Source organism: Caretta caretta, chromosome 16, assembly GCF_965140235.1.
Source record: "Caretta caretta isolate rCarCar2 chromosome 16, rCarCar1.hap1, whole genome shotgun sequence".
NCBI classification, from domain to species: domain Eukaryota; kingdom Metazoa; phylum Chordata; order Testudines; family Cheloniidae; genus Caretta; species Caretta caretta.
Genome location: NC_134221.1, coordinates 18,164,916 through 18,182,171, shown reverse-complemented (window position 1 = coordinate 18,182,171; position 17,256 = coordinate 18,164,916). Strand labels below are relative to the sequence as shown.

Genomic DNA, 17,256 nt, shown 5'->3' with positions numbered 1-17,256 from the left:
CTAAGCCACAACCCGTTTTTAAGGAGGGCACGTCTACACAGCCAAAAAACCCCATGGCCGCAAGTCTCAGAGCCCGGGTCAAACTGGCTGGGGCTCACACTGCAGGGCTAAAAATAACAGTGTCAATGTCCGGGCTCGGGCTGGAGCCTGGGCTCTGAAACCCAGGGAGTGGTCAGGGTCTTGGAGTCAGGGCTCCAGCCTGAACCCAAATGTCTACACTGCAATTTTTAGCCCTGCAGCGTGAGCTCTGCAAGCCCAAGTCAGTTGACCCAGGCTCTGAGACATGCTGCTGCAGGGTTTTTTTTTTGCTGTGTAGACGTACCCTATGACACGCTGTATAGCCACGGCTGAGATGAAACTCCAATAACAACCAGTCCTCCTGAGCCCAATCCCTGCCTAACTCCAGATACCTGCCTCTGCCCACAGCCGGCACCACTTGTGAATTTTCATCTGAAGTCCAAAGACTTTCCACCCCCTTCTCCTTTCCAACCATATCCCCTGCTGGTTTTGCTTTCTTTGCACCAGCTTGTGGCTTTGTCTGTCTGTCCACATCCCAGCACTTGGTCTCTTCCACCTGGAAGAGACAGGGTTGATTCAGGACATCGCGCGCTCTCTCCTTCTCTCTGTTGTCTGTCAGGAACGCACCTACTGTGCAGTCAAGTCAGGGTCTTGGGGGAAGCTCAGGAAACCAGCCTCAGAGCTGCTTTACTTTCAAAAGGTAGAGAGAGCCCTCTTGCCTTACTGTGAGGGAGGGCTGTCATCTGTTTGCAGAGCCAGCCGCACAATCCCTGCCCCTTAAACAAGAAAACAAATGTGACTCGCACTCTTTCTGCCACTGCCTGACATGTGGAAGATGCAGACTCGTTGCTAGCATAGGGAGGGATGCTCACATTTCTAACATACCTGTTAAAACTATAGCACCCTAAACAAAATGCTCTGGGTCCCACACACACACCCTGATTCATGTCTGAAACATACCAGAGGTACATTCTGTGTCTGATTAAGACCATATATGTATATCTTATACATGGTTACCCCATGATTAAAAAAAAAAAATTCCTTGTATAAAACCCAGAACATCTGCCAGAGTTTCCAGCCTTCCTCAGTGCAAAACATATTATACTCCCCTCCGGAAATCTCTACTCCGGACACCCAGGGTTGAGTTTGCTGGGGTGAGGAAGGTTCCCTTTAGGAATTCAGTCCTCTGCAGTTTGCTCTCTCTGGAGAGCTAACCCTTTCCCCCAGCCCCATCCAAATGTCCTTTTAATCAGTTGCCTTTGGAACTCCAAAGCATCCCAAGCAGAGATGGCTTTGACATTTGAAGAATCTGCATGTGTGGGTCCTTATATGACCCCATAAATCAAGCATGTCAGGGTTTGTTAAACACTAGACACAGCTTCAGCGCTGCCCTATTTAGTTAACGCTCCAGACAAGACTAACTGCTCTTCAAAGAGACACATCCTGCAGCTTTGCTCTCCCACGACTATTGTGACTCCGCAGAACAGAGAGCAGTAAAGAAGTGGATTTATGTGTCAGTGAGCACAGCAGATGTGATTCAGAAGGTGTAATGAATGCAGATATCAGTGACTGGAGTGATACCAGTGGAGGATTATTCACACAGTCGCTCTCAAGTCATAAGCACACACCGACCAACACAGCGTTGACGAGCCATTGTCAAGTCGTTTAGGTCCAAAACTAAATTTCAGGAGGGGAAAAAATTTTACAAAAACTAAAAAAAAAAAAAAAAAATCATAATTATTCTTCCTCATGGAAAGAACAGAGTTTCAACTATTTTCCCACTATACTGGAAACCCAAACACAACAGCACGGGGAAAGTTCATAGGAATTGACAGTAAAACTGACTATAAAGAAAAAATGAAACTAACCAGTCTTGTTCAGGCTCAGAGAAGTGCAAAATATAAACAAACAGCACCATGAGAAATAAATTAGGCTGATAACATTCTTTCAGGTTTACTAATCTAAAGTGCTGCAGGGAAAGCATTTTATTAAACACACCATTTGTATCTTGACAGTGTCCCATTATAATCTACACCAATCTTCCAGGATTTAACATCATTTCAGATCATGTTATCTGTAAAAGGATGGGCCAGATCAGATTACAGTGCTTGTCACCCAACATAAACCTAAAATGCTAGTCCCACATTCACCCCTTGATCTGGGCTTTACAGCCTTCTGAACACTGGAAAAGAAAGCTTTTTAAAATCAAGGCAAATCTGTATTTTCCTGTTGCCTTCCTCCATGCCACTGGATAATAGTATCTGCTTCTACCCATTCTCGCTTTGCTTCGCCCCTCTGAAACGAACACTATGCTTGCACCTTCGGAGCTTTGCTTGTGCACATTAACACACAGTAATATCATGTCACATAGTGTGACCTTGCTCAGGCCTGGGTAGCCAGAAGAATCTGATGAGGATGCTGCTCCTTATGAGAAATAAAAGCATACTCTGGCAATGGAATGTACAGACACATTCTGTTGCTGGTGAAGGAACTAAGTGAGTTACTCAGGGCAACAACTTCTTCTCAGATATGCATCTGGCCTGATTCCTCCATTACAACCTTGCTAACGGTCACTGTCGAGCGAGCACAGAATATACGCAAGAGAGGCCTGCACAGGGGAGAGAAATCCACCCTTTGCGTCACAGCAAACAGCACGGTTCAGGCCCAGGAGCAGCGATTGCGAAGTGAGATCCTTGTCAGATGTTCCTGGCTGCATTCACCATCACCAACAAAAGGGGCTAAAGGCAGGTTTGGTGCCTGTTACGTTGCAGGGCTAGAAGCGGGAGGGAGCCTCCTGCGGAAAGAGTGTACCTGAGCCCCCGCCGGGTCCGCTGCAGGTGCCCGCGTGCGTAGGGGAGGTCCCTGCTCCGTCTGCCTTACCTTCTCGCTTCATGCCCATAGCCAGGCACTTCTGATACCGGCAATACTGGCAGCGGTTCCGCTGGCGCTTGTCAATCAAGCAATCCTTATTGTCGCGGCAGGTGTAGGTGAGATCCTTCCGCACTGTACGCTTGAAGAAACCTTTGCAGCCCTCGCAGCTGTACACCCCGTAATGTTTACCTGCAGGGGGTTGAGGAGGATGAAGAAACACAGAAATCATGCAGACCCACTGAGCAACCAACAGGTCACCTACCTGACGCCCCACAACCCTCTTGCTGCTACTCCTGGGTTGTTTAATTACCTTAGGCCTTGTCTAGCGTCGGATTTGAAGGGGGGATCAGGCTTTATCTTGGCCCACTTAGCACGTGCTAATATACAATTGCTTTGTCTCGCCTAGGGTTTCAGACAGTTTAATGCAATAAAGCTAGCTAGCTCAGTCTAGGCACCCCTGTCTGGACAAGGTCCTGCCCACTCTTTATTCATCCACAGAATAGGTACAACATCCAGGCAAGCTTCCCCCATGTTGCCCTGGCAAACCTGCCTCAACCATCATGTTTACCATCATGTCCACTGGTCGTGGATCAAACCCAACTGGAAATACAGGCCTTGCCACAACCAGATGACAAGATGTCCCTGTCCATACGGGCTGCAAATCATGTTTAACATCATGAGCCACAGTCATGTTCTAACACAACCTAATTTCCAAGTGAAGACAAGGGACCAGAGAGTAGTTGATGTCTCCAAGACTCTTTCAGCCCTTGACCTCTCTGCTCACATTGTGGACACAGGAGCCAATAGGCTGGCGTTATTTGTGACAAACAGCCCCTGCTCTCTTTGTCCATGGCATTTGGGGTATCATAAGAAATGAACAATCCACACGGCCGCTCATTGCGGAGGAGACTTCTCCCCGCACACGCAGTAATCTATGTGAGAACAAACAGCCTCTCCACAGATTGGACTGAGTCGGCACGGTTATTCTCCAACATGTTCACTACATGCACAACCTTACGAGAGCTCCCCTCTTTCCTCAGTGGGTGGCTCTCGAGTGGTTTCATTCTGAGCACGTCCCCAGGGAAGACCCCATGCAGGGATCACTCGTGGGCCAGAGAGCATAGCTTGGGAATGGAGTCAGAAGCTTTAGGGAAATGTTACTGATAGAGACTATGTACTGAAGTTTGCTCTGAGTTACGCACCGAGGCCACCTTCTCCTAGAAAATCACTTGGGCATAACAGAGAGCAAAGTTTGCCTGGAGAGAAAGACAAGCAGGGAGCCCACTGTGATAAGAGTTAATGACATGAGAACAAAGGGAATTAACACATTTTATTTTACAGAGTGGGGATAATCAATCAGAAGTGTATCTTTTATCTGGTACTGTCTGAGAAGGTCATCACGGGATAAAAGGACACGGGAGAAGGAAGGATATGCAATAAAAAGACTATGGTAGAAGGAGGAGCTGAACTGCCCCAGTGGTAGCCAATTTCCAATATATAATGAAGCAACCAGCGGCTAAGCAGAGGTTGAGGCAAAATTTCACCTATTCCCCACACCAAGTTCTTCTCTGACCACAGAGGAACCTGCCAAGTTTCACCTGGCTTGGGAGATCAGATCAGGCTCCCTGGGGTGCTCTGCAAGCCGAGTCTCCCTCTGAGTGAACCTGCCCTGAGCAGAGAGGTGGTAAGGGCACCCTCAAACCAAAGCCGGCTTTGGTTTGTTTTCAGTGGTGGTTGAGGATATTCCACACAGCCCTGCCACTCAATTAAATCCAATTCCCTCCGGCATATCCGCAAAAGGGGTTAAGGTAGGGCTGCTAAATGGGATCATCCCCCCATATTTTCCTGAGGTGCCGTTTTTACTGCTCCAGCCCTAGCTGGCTGGCCATCAATCTCCAGGTGCAGGGGAAGGAGATGCTGGGAGGTTAAGGTTTGGGATGGCCCTGAGCACTTGGCATGGAAGAACGAAAGGTTCCCCGCAGAGGCTGTGCTTGTCTTATTTATTCCTATGGCACCTTCAGAAGCTGAGGGATGCCTTTAATGTGATTAAAGAACAGGAGTGGCACCTTAGAGACTAACAAATTGCTCCCAGTGGCCCCTTGTGGCTTTAACAGGTCACAAGACCATTCGGCTCTTTGTGCCCTGATGGGAGGGAATACATGCTGCATATTCTCTCCAAGGCAGGGAGGCAGGACACAGGTGGGGAAAGAAGTCGGGTAAAACCAAGGCGTTGCATTGCCTTGGCTCAGAAAGCTGAGACATGTGGATGCTCCTGCTGGACAAATAAAGACCAGGAAAGGGGATTCTCCTTCCACCGAGGTCCACTTCCCCAACCCCCTCCTCCACTTGCCACCTGGGGGTTTTTACCTGAAGATCTGTCCCCACAGATGGCACATATGTGCTTGGTGAAGGAGGCCATGGTTCCTGAGGGGTGTGCTGGCACTTTAAGAACTCCATTGAGTCCCAAGGGTGGTTTAATATCTTCTGTGCTGCTGATGGGGTTCATCGGAGAATTGAGCTGTGCAGTGGGAAACACAGGGGAAGTGGTTATCATTGAGCCCAGGATAAAGGCAAGCTGAGGGGTGCTGTACACATGGCATCCTCCCACTCGGGCCTGGCCCTTCACCCAGAGCTCAGGTGTCTCCAGATACCACTCGGGGTGCCCTCAGTTAAGCTGCAGAGAATGGGCAAAGTCATGCTCTCCAGAGCGGGTCCTACCCATCCCCAGTGTAAGACCGCTACGGAAGATTCTTTGCACACTCCTCCATGCACCTCATCTTGAGCTGATCGCTCCAGACCTGGTGCCCCACATGGCTGTGCTATGAACCTCAATCCTGAGTGGCAGGATCCCCTCCTATTCAAGTCCCAGGACTCACAAGGATCTACCTAGATCCCACCTAGATCCTACTTGTAGAGCCCCTGCTATTTCGGTGCGAGGCTCTCCCACCGCTCTGCTGATGCCCTCCCAATCCTAACCCCCGAAATTTGCTAGTCCACCGCAGTCCTGACTTGCAGCACCCCCTGCTGTTGCAATCCTGAGCTTCACACTCATACATTACCCACACCCCTCAATCCTGGTTTCAGATACCGCATAGGTAGAGCCCTGCGCGGATACAAAAATGTGGATCTGCATCCAATCTGCATCTGCTAGGATCAACCCGCGATCCGACCCGCGATCTGCTAGCCATCTTTTACCTCTATCCGCACCCGCAGCAGCAAGCCATCCCAAGGTGGGGGAGCAGAGATGAGCAAGCAGGGGGATGGGGTCTTGCAGGGAAGAGGCCGTGCGAGGGCAGGGACTGGGGGTAAGGGGTGGCACAGGGCAGGGTCTCAGGGTGGCACGAGGAGGTGGGGGGAAAGTGGTGTGACTTCGTGTGGTGCTCCCGGGGGCTTGCGAGCGAAGGCATCCAATAGCAATAGTGCATGATGGGGCACAAAGGGGTGGAGAGGTGGGGCGCCCGCTCCAATCCCCGCGGCTGAGGGGGCTCTGCTGCCTAGGAGCTGGTGGGCTGGGAGTGCAGCCAGGGCGAGCCATGGTGGGGATGCTGGCGCTGCCCGAGGGGCCCGAGCCGCTGGACGGGAAGTGGCGTGGCAAGCAGGTGCTAGACAGCCCCGACCCCAGCCTGCTGCCCAGCCCCAGCCATGGCTTCTGGCCCCGAGCGCACTGAGCCCCCTGGGCAGCCCGAGCTGGACGCCATGGGCCAGGCGCCACCGGTGTTATCCATTAGGCCACGTGGCTGCCGTAAACTAGAGCCCTATCGACAGCCATAGGAAGCTGAGAACGCCTGGCTGCTGCGGATGATGCCATCTATGCTGGGGATGGGAGCGGGGGAGAGAGCCAGCAACCCGAAAAAAAGAGCCCAGCGGTGTGGGCTGGTCCCTTCGGGCACTGCCCCCTGCCCAGCCAGGATCCCGGCTGTAGCAATGCGGGATCCCCGTCGCTCGCAATGCGGCCAGCAGCAGCCGCCACGCCACCCCTGCAAGCAGGACCAAGGAGCCCCGAGCTGCAGAGTCAGTCGGTCAGGGGCCCTGCAGGGCTGAGCCCATGGGGGGAAGTTACCCCTTGGAGGCTGAGACCTATGGGTAGAGTCCTGCACAGTTGTATCCGCATCCGCTTCACTATCCGCCAAAAAGGTCCAGGGATATGAAGTGGATATCTGCGGATTTGCAGGGCTCTACTCATAGGGGCCCCAACCTATGTAAAATTCTTGCAATTGCACTCAACCAATGCGATATTCTGGGCACCATTCACAGCCAGGGATGGAGCCCGATGGGGCCTCACTAACCTCGGAGCTGACTTGTAAGGGACTGCGGAAGACTCTGTGACCGCCTAGCTAGGGAAGAACGCTTTCTTGTGCAGACGGTTACTATCGGTCAGTGTCGGACATGAGGAACCAGTCAAAACCAGTCCTCAACCGGCCTTGACTGCCTCGTGTGGCCCCATGCCAGTAAAGGAGCACAACCCCGTAGTAATTATACATGAGCTGATAATGTTAAGCGTATATTAATGCCTGCTACCCACCCCTTCGTTGGACTCCGTCCCAGGCATTGCTCTGGTGCGCTGGGCTCTCCGCCGCCGTGACAGCAACTCTTGGAGTCCCCGTTGTGGGTGTGTCACTTACCTTCAATAAAGCCAATAATTTGCCGCTTTTGCCATGTTTGAACCTCGCTTTTTTGGAGCACCCCTGCCAGGCCTCCTGGGCCTAGACCAGAACATGACTCTATTATTCCAGTCTTGACCCCCACCCTGACAATTGCATGAAACCGAATGGTTGTACCAAATTGGGTGTGACATGGAAAACATCCCTTAGTGGACACGATGCTAGCTTGAAATTACCAGTATCTTATGAGCCAAAACAAGGATTCAAACACAGATCTCCAAAGATCACTAATCCACTGCCCTGGAAAAAGAGCGAACAGCAAACATCCAATCCCACTGTAATAAGATGACAAGGGCAACTCATCCCTGCAGCAGGATAAAATCATGCCTCTGTGAATATTCAGATCACAGGCTTCATGTTACAACAAGGGGAAGGGGCCGGGGATCCAACTAATCCTTCCATAAAGCCAGGGAAGCAGTAAGAGCTGACACAACTCTCTAATAAGCTAGTCCCTTAAACCACTGTTGCCGGTTGATTTAATGGGAAGGCAAATTCCTTTCCTGCTGCCAAATTTCCACCCACCTCCGCAGGAGAGCCCTTATCTAAATGTGTTAGGAAGATTCCCCCTAATGCCGCCTCAGGACACCGAACAGAGAAAATGATTTGCAGTGATTATATGTGGGAGCACCCCGGCTGAGATCGCCTGCACGGATGATGAAGACCAGGACACCACAGTTTGGCTGCCCTAGAACCTGGGATTTATAGACCATCTTCTCGTGTTATCTCTTGAAGGGAAAGATAACTTAGTGAATGGCTACAGGTCACGAATGCAGCAGGGCTGGAATTAGGGATCTGGGGTTGTGTAGGGCCCCTCAGTTCAGTTTCTACTTATGTTCCCTCCGTAAATCCCCTTGACTTTTCTTTTCCTTGTCCCCTTTCTTCTACTTACTCCATCCCCAGCAGGGTCAGCCAGAAAGGGTTAGGGAGGCTTAAATAGCTCCCCGGATGTATAGCAGCAAACACAGCAGCCATTAGCATCCTAGTATGTATCCCTTGCGAAGTGTTAGTTACATGGAAATTATTATGAAGTCTCAGTATGGGGCAGAGGTGAGAACAGAACTCAGAGATGTGAAGTATGATATTTAACCCAGCAGACCATGTGACTGGTGATTTGGAATTATTTTGCAGTAGATAGATAGATAGTATGAAGGAGGATAGGCGTGATGGTGCTTTCTTCTCATTCTATCTATCTATCTATCCCCATCCACCCCCTCTATCTAGCTATCGTAGGTACTTATATGGGCCTCATCACCACAGTAATTCACGATCTTTAATGTACTTCTCCTCACATCAGCCCTGCGAGGCGGGACAGTGCCATTATCCCCATTGTCCAGATGGGGAACTGAGGCACAGAGAGATGGGGGATCCATCTACACAGCAGCAGGGAGGTGTACTTCCCAGCTCGGGTAGACGTATACATGTTAGCTTTGATTGAGCTAGTGCCTAAAAATAGCCGTGTGGCCACAGGCTAGCTGCCAAGTACATGCCCAGGATTCTGGACTGGACTGTGCTCAGACAGCTAGCCCAAGGCACTGAGGCCCGCTGCTCTTTTTAGCACAGTAGCTTGATCAAAGCTGGCACGTGTACATCCATCCAAGCTGGGAATGAAATCTGCCAGTTGCAGTGTAGACACAGCACAGAAAAACCCACAGCTGGCCCGTGCCAGCCAACTCAGGCTCACAGGGCACTGTGTCGATTTTCTGCTTGGGCTGGAGCCCAAGCTCTGGGACCCTCCCACCTTGCAGGGTCCTAGAGCCCAGAAGTCTACACTTCTCTGAAGTCAAACAGCCCACGTGAAACAGCCTGAGCCCTGCTAGCCCAAGTTGGCTGGCATGGGTGAACCGCGGGTGTCTAGTTGCTCTGTAGACATACCCTAAGTCAGGGGTTGTCACCCTGTGGCCTGCAGATGCCCACCATGTCTAAGACTTCTAAAAAAGGGCCGCACCTCCATTTGACATTTTTAGGGGTCCATAAATGAGAAAAGGTTGAGAACCACTGCCCTAAGTGACTTGCCCAAGGCCATACAAGAAAATACAATGGCACAGGGAACGGAACGCCTGTCTTCCAAGTCCCAGGCTAGCACCCTAACCGCTGGTCCATACTTGCTGTTATGAACACTAGGGACCTCTTGCACCAAAGTGTTCTTTTCCTTTTAACAATCATCTAGGTGGCAAAAACATTTTGTGCAAAATTCCATCGTGAAGGAAATAGAGCTCTCCCGATTGTGTGTCACAAACACCAGCGGGAAATAGGCAATTTACATCTGAAAAACCAACCCCTGCCGCACTACCACAAAATCCCTTTTGCTGCAGATATTTTGCCAGGCCTCTCATTCATTCATTCTTGCTATGAACTGCTCTGCTCTTGAGTCCCTGGTGCATGAGGATCTTAGCAACCAGCATGGCGTGGCGGGGAGGGAGGATGTGTACATGTCATCATCTCAGAAGGGACCAAAGTGATGAGAGAGCATGTGGTGGGAAAGGAAGGGAGGATTCCCACTCTTATCGGGCTGATCAAATGCCTGGCATGATGCACAGCCTGGGGCTTTCCAATCTGCTGCACTGGGAAAGCACCGCATAGCCCCCCACCCGCAAGACACAGTGCCTGAAAAGAATCTGAACAGTCATCTATGAGCCTGATCCAAAGGCCTTTCAAGTCAATGGGAGTCTCTCTGTCAGCTTCAATGGGTTTTGGATCAAGACCTGTGGTCTTATAGTCAAATTCTGCTCTCAGTTTCTCAAGTGTGTACCCAAGGAAAGGCTGCTAAAGTCAGTAGGATTACTTCAGACTCACCCCAGAATCCCTGAGTGTAGAATTTGGCCCTTAGTATGTTATCTAATACACGAGGACTTCTCCCAGCCTTGCAACAGATGCAGGAATGGAGAACACTGGGGTTCTCATGATATTTCTGCCCTCTCCACATTTCTTCCATTAAAGCAAAACCACTCCCTCCCTCTCTAGAGACACGCATTGGTTTAAAAAGGTAAGTCTGATGGTTTCATTCATACTGGAGTACTGGTGTTCACCCCTCGTGTCCACACTTCAAGAAGGCCACTGATAAATTGGACAGGGTTCAGAGATGAGCCATGAGAATGATTAAAGGATTGGAAAGCAGGCCTTCTAGTGGCAGGTTGAAGGAGCTCAATCTATTTTGCTTACCAAATAGAAAACTAACAGGTAACTTGATGAGTCTAGAAGTACCTAAGTGAGGAAAAGAAATTTAGTAATAGAGGTTCTTCAGTTTAGTAGACAAATGTCTAATGAGATCCAATGGCTCTAGTTGAAGCTAGACAAATTAAGAATAGAAATAAGATGTAAATTTTTAACAGTGAGGGTAATTAACCGTTGGAAGAACTTACCAAGGGTTGTGATGGATTCTCTGTCCCTGGAAATACTTTAATCAAGATGGGATGTTTTGTTTTTCTTAAAAGAGATGCTGTAACTCAACCACAGCTACTGGATTTCAAGCAGGAATTAATCCAGGGAGGCCCTATGGTCTGTGCTACGCAGGAAGTCAGACTAGATGATGGCCATGGTCCCTTCTGGCCTTTAACGCTGCACATCTGTGACCCTAGGAAATGTGTCTGTCAGATGATTAATAACCACAGAAAGGAGCAAGGTAAACCCACCCGCAAGAGAGAGTTTTAAATCTCCTCCCTACCTCACCCCAAAGCCCTGCCTGGTTTGCTGAGGAAACGACAGATCCTTAGGACCTCTGGGCCCCATCCTCTGAGGTAAGGACATAAGAATATATGAACATCTGTATGGAGGATCCACAGGTTCGTCGGAGATATATGAGAGACTTGAATGGCATTCAGTTACCATGAGGAGTACGGGCTAAAACCCCTGGATGGATAATAGACAGATGGAAAGACCTGAGGGATGGACACACAGACAGATTTCCATGGGATTAACTGGGACGGTCACACGAAACTCAGCCGCTGACATTCTTTATGGAGAAAACCCCGTGTATGCCTAGGACGTTAGAGCTGCCACTTTGGTACACAGGCGTCACAGCCTCATCAGGGGTAGAAGTCAGGGCCTACTGCTCTGAAGGCACAGGTCCTTGCCACTGGGGCTAAAGGGGTGTTTCCGTTAGCTGGCAGAGGCATAGGGCCTATCACATACAGCCAAGTTGTTCTGATCACTTCCAGTGGAGGGCAATGGTGCTCATTCACATTTTGCCTGTTCTCTACAATATTCAGTCCCCGACTCATGAATGACCCTGCACTTTTGGTTCCTCAAATGCCCATGGCAAAATCGGCACTTCCCATCTTGCCCGCCTCCGACACGCCTCCTGAATCAGCTGATGTGGTCTCGTCTCTCAGGCGATCATCCCCTCTTCCCCATCCTGTCTCCGTCAAGACTTCTGCTGAACCACTCCATTGTTCCCTTTCAGCTGACTGGCACGTTTCCTGTACAAATCTAGGAACACAAGGGTGCTTGAAAATCTCTTCTCTGTTCTGTTCAAACTGCCCTGTTGGCAGCTGTCCTTGAGAGACGGAGAGGTGGGAAATTTGAAACACAGAAATATTGCTGAGGTGCAAGATTCAATTTCTGGGAGTCTCGGCTTTAGTGTGCCCACAATATTTGTGGTCTCCCCTTTCTTACTAGCACCCTAAGCCCCAAAATACGCAGCACTGAATTTTTATTCCAAAATGGGGGAGAGGAAAAGGAGGAGCTAAAGCAGGCTTGGATCTCAGGACTAAAAAATGTGTTTCTCTGGATATTTCTGTTAAATGCTCGCCATGGGCTTTGATTTTACTTGAGGACATGGTGAGTTCTCCATCGCTTGACACTTTTTGCCTTTCTAAAAGGGATGCTCTAGCTCAGCCAGAAGTTACGGGCTTGATGAAGGAACCACTTGGTGAAATTCCATGGCCTATTTTATTTGGAAGGCCAGATTAGATGATCATAATGGTCCCTTCCAGCCTTAAAACCTATGAATTAGATAAGGATCCACACTTTGAATCTTCATAAGGTTTAGGAGCAATCAGACCCAACAGTTTGCTTCAGCGCTTTATAGGAATATAAGTCCAATTGCAAAATGCAGCTGATGATTATTAAACATCTTTCGACAGCACCCATCACCACAGCTTCTGGGTACCCCAATAAAGTCAAAGAACATCAGCTGCCTGTTGAAGATTAAAGTTTCCTTCACCCTCCTGGTAAGCTGCCTTTCTCCAGTGCTCAGGTTGCTCCAATGCTTGTTGTGTGGCCTACAACAAATACAGTTGTTGGTTGTGTTGTTGTTTTTTTTAAGGGGTTGACACAACTCCAGATTTAACAAGTGCATCTTGTAAAGCTCCTTAAAGGGAATGGGTAAAAGCTGGTTTCCTGTAGAAGTAATTCCCCAGCTCTGATCAGTGCAAATTCAAACCTGTCCCCTCAGTCAAAATGTTCTGGTGTGTTGTGGGGAGCAGGCAGACAAGTTCTCACTGAGATAGCCAGTCCCAAGCCCATTCCGGGCTTTGAAGATGAGGAGTGGACCAGAATTTGAGAGCCAACCAACATACAAGAGGAGCACTGGTGTATGGCATTCACATTCGTCCTGTCTAAGAGGCATCACTTCCTGCTGCACCTTCTGGTGTGACCTTTAGAATCAGGCCCAGATGGGAGCACATTTCAGTGGTCCAGGCTGCAGGTACCAAGAATCGCTGTTACTAGGTCTGCCCTGGAGAGGAATGGTGCAGTTGAAGGTGGTCAAAGATGTTTCTGGCTGTATGGACATCCAGGAGCAGTGAAGAAAATCCAGACAGCGTGCCCACTTTGACTGCTGGGCAGCAGATACCTTCAACAAGCAGGGGAGAAGTCACCAGTTGATTCCAGTGCTCCCCTACTTTGAGCTAATCACTCACTCCATGTAGAAACCAAATGTCCTTCTGACTTCAGGGGGTGAGAGAGACTAGCACTGTCAGACCGAGCATTTCTGGGGGGCTGGTGCAGTGTGACTGCAGAGAGCAAGGGGACTGAATATAGGCAGGGAAGGGAAGGCTGGTATAAAGGGCAGATCCAGTGGAAAGCCCCATTGTCCCCCTTGGCACATGGCTAGGGGTCAGCAGTCCCTGGTTCTTCGCTTGCCCGTCCCCTAGGGGCTGGGACCCGAAACTGATACAGGGAGTGTTCCCCCATGAGTCAGCAGGAGCCCCAACTAGCTGCTGAGTCAGCACATGGGAATGGGAACCGCCTCTGTTTCCTCTTTCAGAGGCTGCCCGAAACCACAGGCAGGCTACACGTGCACCTCTTGGTTCCCACACTCTCCCCTGGCGCATACTGCTCCTTCCTCTTGGGTTTAAGGCTGCAGAACAAAAGTCTGAAGCTGGGGTAGTGAGAAAACCAGCCAGCCTGGCCCAAAGCTTCACCCTCGTCGCCATATGGAACCTAGTTCTGCTTTTGGTGAGCACAAACTCAGCTCAGTGTGCGCAACGGAGGGCCACAGGGCTGATAACAAGGAAGTGCTTCGAGTTAGCTCACAGTGGAAGTGGGCAGCATTGCCTACCAATTGGAACAAGTTACTGGGTATCATGATTCCTGGGTTCCATTCCTCTCTCTACTGTTGACTTTGTTTTAAGCTCTGGGGATCCGGGTCCTCTCTGTTGGGGCCCGATAGCAGCCAGGTGTAAAAACGGCCACGGAGTCCACAGATGTCCTTAAAAAGAATAAATTGTGTCTGAAGGAATGAGACCGCTTTGAGAGAGTCGCCACAGCCTAACTCTGTGTCTGATCTGTCCTCGCTTTCCCCAGGCATCCGCAGAGCTGCTACAAGAAATGCCTGGGGGGGTCTGCCACAGTCCTATAGGCTGCTGCTGCTTCTCCAGTTTTGCACCTAGGTCCTGCAAATGGAACTGAAGTGAGCAGAAGAAGGGATTATGAAATATACTCAAATGTAATTCTTTCTTTCTTTCTTTCTTTCTCTTATATGTTCTTCAGAGATTCCTGGGATTTTCAAGAAAAAAATGACGATCCCACAATTTTTTTTAAAAAGAGCTAAGTCCTGATCTGTTTATCAGGACTCCTGGGTTCAATTCCTGGCACTGCCAGGGACTTACTATCAGACCGGATTTTCATGAGAATTCAACACATTGGATATCACCATAGAAACGGCTGGATGCTGAGCCCTTTCGATGTCATATGTACATACGTGTGCGTGCAAGAGAGAGCCCTTTCGATAATCTTGCCCTGGGATCTTCTGCAATCTTGCTGTGGGTGGCCTGCGGCAGACGTCTTGGCCTCTCAGTGCTCTGTTTCCCCATTGCTAAAATAGAGGTGATGGTACCAACCTCACAGGAGGGTGCTCTCTGAGGCTGGAGTATTTGAAAACCAGTTTGGGATCCCTGGATGACAGAATCCAGTAAGCGTGAGGCATAGCTCCAGCAAGACTGACTTGCTCACTCCCTTTTATTTCTGGATCACTCACGAGAGGGACAATCAGGAATGTTGCAGGCCAGATCAGTAGAGCTATGCTGGGGGCCCCAGACCTGGAACAGCCGGCCGAGACTGAAGTGCAGATTAGAAGTGAGGTGCATCAACAGGCCTGGAATAGCAGAGGGAGCTGAAGGGGAGAGTGAGGGGTACTGGCAAACTGTGCTGCATGGGAAACTAGTATGACCCCTGCCTGCACTATGCCTAGCTCTTAAGCCAAGTGCTACCAGCTCCTCGAGTTCCCCAAAGACATCAAAGAGGCCAAGCTCTGCCCTCTGGATGCAGCTGGAAGCTACAGCCCTGTTTGCCCTAAACGTCATTTCCCTTCCTCCTGAAACACTCTGCTCTGGCCCAGTCCAGCACTACAGGAAGTCTGGGGAAGACCCTTGCTGGCCCAACCCTTGGCCTTTCTTTAGGCCCATCCGCAAAGCTTACGGGCACCAGCATATGTTCAGCAGGGACAGAATGTTCCATGGGGGAGAGAACAAAACAAACTTTGCAAAGGAGAGCGAGCGGGGCTGGGAGGCGTGTGGCTTCGCGGCTCTTTGCCCGGCACACCTCATCCTCTTGGTGTCCTTCTGGTCTGCTAGGTTTCCAGCTCTAACGAGGCGTAGTCTGATGGCAAGTGGCATCTGCCATCTGATTCAAACCACCTTCCATCAGTGCCATCTCCCCTCTGCAACGCGGGGGACATGCTTCATTAACCTCGGTGCTTTGCGGGCTGGTACAAAGACAAAGGGAATCGCATTCCTCTCCTGCCTGCCTGCCTGCCCTCCTCCACACTGTGATGATGGGGACTGCCTCCCTCCCCTCTCACTGCAGGCTCAGGTAAGTCCTTCTGCCCCTAACAATGACAGGGGCCTAATGGTCACAGACAGGGGACAGATGGCAAAAGCCATTAGACTGAAAATATCTTAAACTGTCTCCTCCAGGAAAACCATTTAAGAGAGGCCATGAGCAAATAACAGGCACCATCAGGGTCTAGAGCTGCTGTAAATGCTTGGGTTCTGCTAAGCGCCATCTGATGTGCTCTCAATTCCCCTTTTCTGTTCCGTGGCTTCTCATTTCAGTTCCTCTGTCTTGTGCATCTCTGCTTCCTAAAACAACCGCGGTGTGTCATTGAAACTCTGGCCATGTCGCCCCTTCCCATCCCAACCTCTCACTCTCTCCCGCTCGCAGCTCACACACTCACATTGTTACATGTCTCCCACTGCCCTGGCTTCGTGCCACAGACAGTTGTGAAGTGTTGTTTCACTTCTCCCCTCCTGACCTCAAGGTGGAAGGCAGTCTGTCTACCCAAGGTGCTCAGTGTTGACACCATGCTGGGGATAGGCATATGTATTGATTCGCCTAGTGGACAGAGCACTGGGCAGGGAGCCAGGAGACGTGGGTTCTGGGGTTGGCAGAGTGGAGGAGAACTCAGCGCAGGGGCAGGGGACGTGGCATGTTCTCTGGCAATTCTGCAACCCTGCGAAGCCCCATAGGATCCATAAATCAGAGCAACTGTTTTGGCTGCCCTAGGTGGCATCAGGGGCCCCAGTGGCCCCAGCAGCCCCTGAACAGACACATGCTATAGCTATTTACACCAGCAGCACCGACCCACCCAGCACCAGACACATGGACATGGACGAGGTCTCCATCCCCTCCGGCACCGGCTCTCACGCTTGGACAGTCGGTGCTGACAGAACTCCAGCAGACTCGGGTTGATTTAGGACAGGCTCCCAAGAGGGACTCTTGTCTATCCCCGCACCGCTACGCTGTTCTCTGGGGCACAAAGGTGGAATCCTGAGGGTGATGAATGGGCTGGGGGACAGAGGAGCCCAGACTTTATAGCTCCATCTCAGGCGTGCACAAAATGCCACTCCCCCCCATCCCCAGCCAAGAAAGTGGTTATCCCTCGAAAATAAATCAGGCCGATATAAAAATAAACGTGCTGGCAGGTGTTTGACTCCCGGAGAGGCTGTGAAATAAATAAACCAACAGCAAGCGGCAGGTGGTAGCCAACCCCTTAATCTGCCCTTTTGCTCAACGTAATACGCAGTCAGTCAGCAACAGGTGGCAGGGCCGGGGCAGCTCTCCCAGCTCTGGCTATTTTTAAAAGGCGCTTATTTCTTTATAGCGGGAGATTTTTACATAATCTTCAGTCAGCAAACCCCAGCCTTCCCTCCGCCAGTGAAGAGAAGGGGAACACATTCGGCCTGGGAAACAAGAGGGAGCAGTATATAGGGGCGATACAGAAAAGGGGGTCCCCAGAACGGCGCTATACCCAGCACGGGGGCATATG

At 50.4% G+C, this 17,256-nt stretch overlaps 1 protein-coding gene across 5 annotated transcripts in view; it reads right to left on the bottom strand.

Moving 5' to 3' along the window:
- Positions 1–17,256, bottom strand: part of RXRA (retinoid X receptor alpha) — a 228,856-nt gene that overhangs the window by 62,497 nt on the left and 149,103 nt on the right. For all 5 annotated transcript variants that reach the window (XM_048823159.2, XM_048823160.2, XM_075120337.1 and 2 more), the window contains exons 3-4: positions 5,257–5,407; positions 2,899–3,078 (exon numbers count right to left, since the gene is read on the bottom strand). In XM_048823159.2, the coding sequence (XP_048679116.1) occupies positions 2,899–3,078; positions 5,257–5,407 (331 nt within the window). The remainder of the gene's footprint in view (positions 1–2,898; positions 3,079–5,256; positions 5,408–17,256) is intronic.